The sequence below is a fragment of the Falco punctatus genome, assembly GCF_963210335.1.
Source record: "Falco punctatus genome assembly, contig: scaffold_46, whole genome shotgun sequence".
In the NCBI taxonomy this organism is placed as follows: Eukaryota; Metazoa; Chordata; class Aves; order Falconiformes; family Falconidae; genus Falco; species Falco punctatus.
The window spans coordinates 597,544-601,239 of NW_027660143.1; the positions used below are offsets into that span (position 1 = coordinate 597,544).

General features: G+C 52.1%; 1 protein-coding gene across 1 annotated transcript; it reads right to left on the reverse strand.

Moving 5' to 3' along the window:
* Positions 1 to 1,198: 1,198 nt before the first annotated feature.
* Positions 1,199 to 2,896, reverse strand: LOC308057843 (olfactory receptor 14C36-like). Its single transcript, XM_080411866.1, has one exon. The coding sequence runs from the start codon at positions 2,790 to 2,792 to the stop codon at positions 1,764 to 1,766; it is 1,029 nt and encodes a 342-aa protein (XP_080267992.1). The 5' UTR covers positions 2,793 to 2,896; the 3' UTR covers positions 1,199 to 1,763.
* Between the last annotated feature and the right edge of the window lie 800 nt (positions 2,897 to 3,696).

A 3,696-nucleotide genomic window follows, 5' to 3' on the forward strand; every position in this document is an offset into this window, starting at 1 on the left:
GCAGCAAGGCTGAATGGCCCAACTGGGGGCTGAGGCCTCTGTCCCCTGGGCAATGGCAGTTGCCCATGTCATCTAGGCCTGTGACATGAAAATTGATTTGGAGGGTCTTCTGTTCTGCCCTCCAAGAGCTTGGGGGTCAGGGCTTGGTCTTTCTGCTTCACAAAAAAAATCCATATGGGTTTTGCAGCATTACAGCTGCACACCGACACAGTGCCTTTGCCTACCTGCAGTTCTGGCCTCTAATTAGCTACTCGAACGAGTCCATGGGGACGCTTTGTCAGCAATGGCCCTCAGCGGGACCCATCAATGTTTGAAGGTATTTTCAGTGTTGCTTCTGACTTACATTCCTTCAGTGGTTGGTTCAGTCTGCTCTCAGTAGCTCAGGTTCATGGCAGGAGCCCCCAATGCCCTAACGAGGTATTTGCCTTTTTTGTCATTTTCTTCAAGTCTTCAAGACATGTGCAGCTAATTGGAGCTGTTTCATTCATATAAACAAGGGAGAAGATTTCAAAGTGCACCTGAAAATAATTAATTTATATTTCATAGGTTATATTTTTCTACTTTTTAGGTTAGAGGGGAGGTTCTAGCAGCATTCTCTGCAGGAGTGGGCTGGAAACTAGGACCATGCGTGGCAATCAGTTAGCTGAGGGGAATGTGCTCGAGCTTGTCTAGACAACAATTAACATGATGAGGCATGTTTACAGAGCACAGGGGAGTGGGAGACGGATGGCGCCAAGGATGGCGCCAAGGAAAGGTAACACCTTGAGGTTAATTGATGGCAGTTAACCACCAATCGGGGATTGCCTAGTATGCAATGCTTAGCTTCAAGAACCAATCTGTTTAAAACGCGCAGCTTCTGAAAGTGTATAGAAACTCGTGCTTCTGTACAATAAATTGACATTTGCTTGCATCAAGCTGCGTCCCGTCTCTGCATTCACCGCAAAATACTGTCAAGAATTTGCTATGTTCAGCTGCAGAGTTGGTTGAAGAAGTCTGATGTCAAGTGATGTAAGTCTCATGGGGCTGAGGACAAAAATAGTGGGACTGGATTGCTGAGGAGCAAGGCTGTCCATGCAGTTTTTAGCTCCAGGGACTGCTTTTCCTACCTGGCCGCACTTCCTCGGGAGACACTGTGCATCAAGAGCAATTGGAAAAGCCTTCTATCATTTCTCCAAAGTGAGAAATCCCTCGCGGAGATGGCCCTCGTCATGAGCAATGGGCACGGGGACCTCGGTTCAAGGAAGCACGTTGCAGTGCTGCATTCAGGTGGTCTCCACAAATCCAGAACATTTTATGGAGGCCAGCACCGTCACAGAGTGCCTGTTGCCTGCCCCTGCCTGCGCTCACAGGACTGCCACGCAGCACGGCGGTGACCAAGCTGCCAGAGCACTCAGGCCTTACACCAAGGCAGGGGGTCAGAAGGGGAGTGTGTAGGTAGAAGGAGGACAGTATTGGAGAGCCAAGGGCTGCTGTTCCCTGGCAGTGCTGCCATGCCAGGAACTTTTCCTCTCCGTCTGTGGACTCAGGAACTGTCCCTGCAGCTCCAGAAAGGCCTTGGAAGGAAGAATCCCAGGAAAATTAAAGTTGCTTAATGGCCCTTTGGCTTTGTTAGACAAAGAGAGAGCAGGGCACCTTCAGAAAGGAAAATCACAGAAGAAATTAGAATGGGAATGACCGCTTTATCAGAAATTAAATACCACAAGCAAATGCAAAAAATTCAGAAGACAGTCTGGGTCTGTGATGAATTACATTATAAATGCTATTCATAATGTTAATGCTTCAGAAGAACATCCAGCTATCAGTTTGCACATTGCACCCTTGAGCTCCTGGTTCCTCATGCTGTAGATGAGGGGGTTCACTGCTGGAGGCACCACCGAGTACAGAACTGACACCACCAGGTCCAGGGATGGGGAGGAGATGGAGGGGGGCTTCAGGTAGGCAAAATATGAGGTGCTGACAAATAGGGAGATCACGGCCAGGTGGGGGAGGCACGTGGAAAAGGCTTTGTGCCCTCCCTGCTCAGAGGGGATCCTCAGCACAGCCCTGAAGATCTGCATGTAGGACAGAACAATGAAAACAAAACACCCAAAGAATAAAAAGGCACCAGCCACAAGAAGCCCCACTTCCCTGAGGTAGGTGTGTGAGCAGGAGAGCTTGAGGATCTGTGGGATTTCACAGAAGAACTGTCCCAGGGCATTGCCTTGGCAGAGCGGCAGTGACAGTGTATTGGCCGTGTGCAGCGCAGCATAGAGAAACCCACTGGCCCAGGCAGCTGCTGCCATGTGGACACAAGCTCTGCTGCCCAGCAGGGTCCCGTAGTGCAGGGGCTGGCAGATGGCCACGTAGCGGTCGTAGGCCATGACGGTGAGGAGAGAACACTCTGCCGAAAGGAAAAAGACAATCAGGAAGAGCTGTGCAGCACATCCTGAGTAGGAGATGTCCCTGGTGTCCCAGAGGGAGCTGACCATGGCTTTGGGGACAATAGTGGAGATGGAGCCCAGGTCGAGGAGGGAGAGGTTGAGGAGGAAGACGTACATGGGGGTGTGCAGGTGGTGGTCGCACACTACGGCGGTGATGATGAGGCCATTGGCCATGAGGGCAGCCAGGTAGATGCCCAGGGAGAGCCAGAAGTGCAAGAGCTGCAGCTCCCGTGTGTCTGCCAATGGCAGCAGGAGGAACTGGGTGATGGAGCTGCTGTTGGACATCTGCTGCCTCTGGGCATAGGGTCCTGTCACAGGAGAAAAAGACAGTGGTAATTTATGGGAGACTTCTGCAAGCAAAATCAAAGCCATTTCCCACAGACCATCCCCCCGTCACACACAGACATCCCTCTCTTTTCTCAGAGACCTTCCTGCAGCTGTGTGGCTGCAGCCCTGCTTGGTGCTGGCCGTGTGGGCGATGAAGAGCAGGGCATCTGCCCACGGGCTCTTGTCCAGCCAGCCCCACTCTGCAGCAGTGGGTGGGGGCAGGGACCAGTCCTGGTGTTTAACTTTGTCCTGTGAAACCAGTGCCAACGCAGAAGGGCTGGTCAGCGTCTGCAGCGCCAGTGCTAAGGAACGGGAAGGGTGAAGGCATTTAAAAAGAGTTTTAGTTTTTTTCACAGCTCCCCCCCATCTCTCCTGTTGAGTATTCTCGGATGTCAGAAAAGCAGAGCATTTTGGCTGCCCTCCGGTGGAACAGAGTGAGGTCTGTGAGGCAAGAGGATTGCCTGTGGGTGAGTGCCCAGTGAGGGGAGGTGGTCTGTCCATCTGGTTCCCAGTTTCTGTGGGCTTGCACCTTCCTGAGATGAATGGTGGCAGCACTCCCATGTTACCCTGAAATACCACAAGGCACTGCTGAGAACAGACTGACCCACCACAGACCAGTAAAGGTTGTAGACTTTCATCAGAACTCAGCATCCCACCCACAGCAAAGGATACACAGCTCATTTCACCCTCCCCAACAGCGTTTTCTCCATCACAGAAACTCTACGCTTCTACGTGGGGCTTTCAGATCACTAATGGGTGCGAGGGGACAGGTTTCCATTCTGGAGGGCAACTCACTGCTTGGAAGGGAACTTCAAGGAGGTAGCCAAGTGCCCTAACAAGAGCATCAGATTGAGGGAGAGCCAGCCCCTTGCCCAGCCCCACAGAGGGCATTGCCCACAGCCCCACAGGTGAGAGGAAAGCTGGGACACTTGTTCCCATGGACACACCT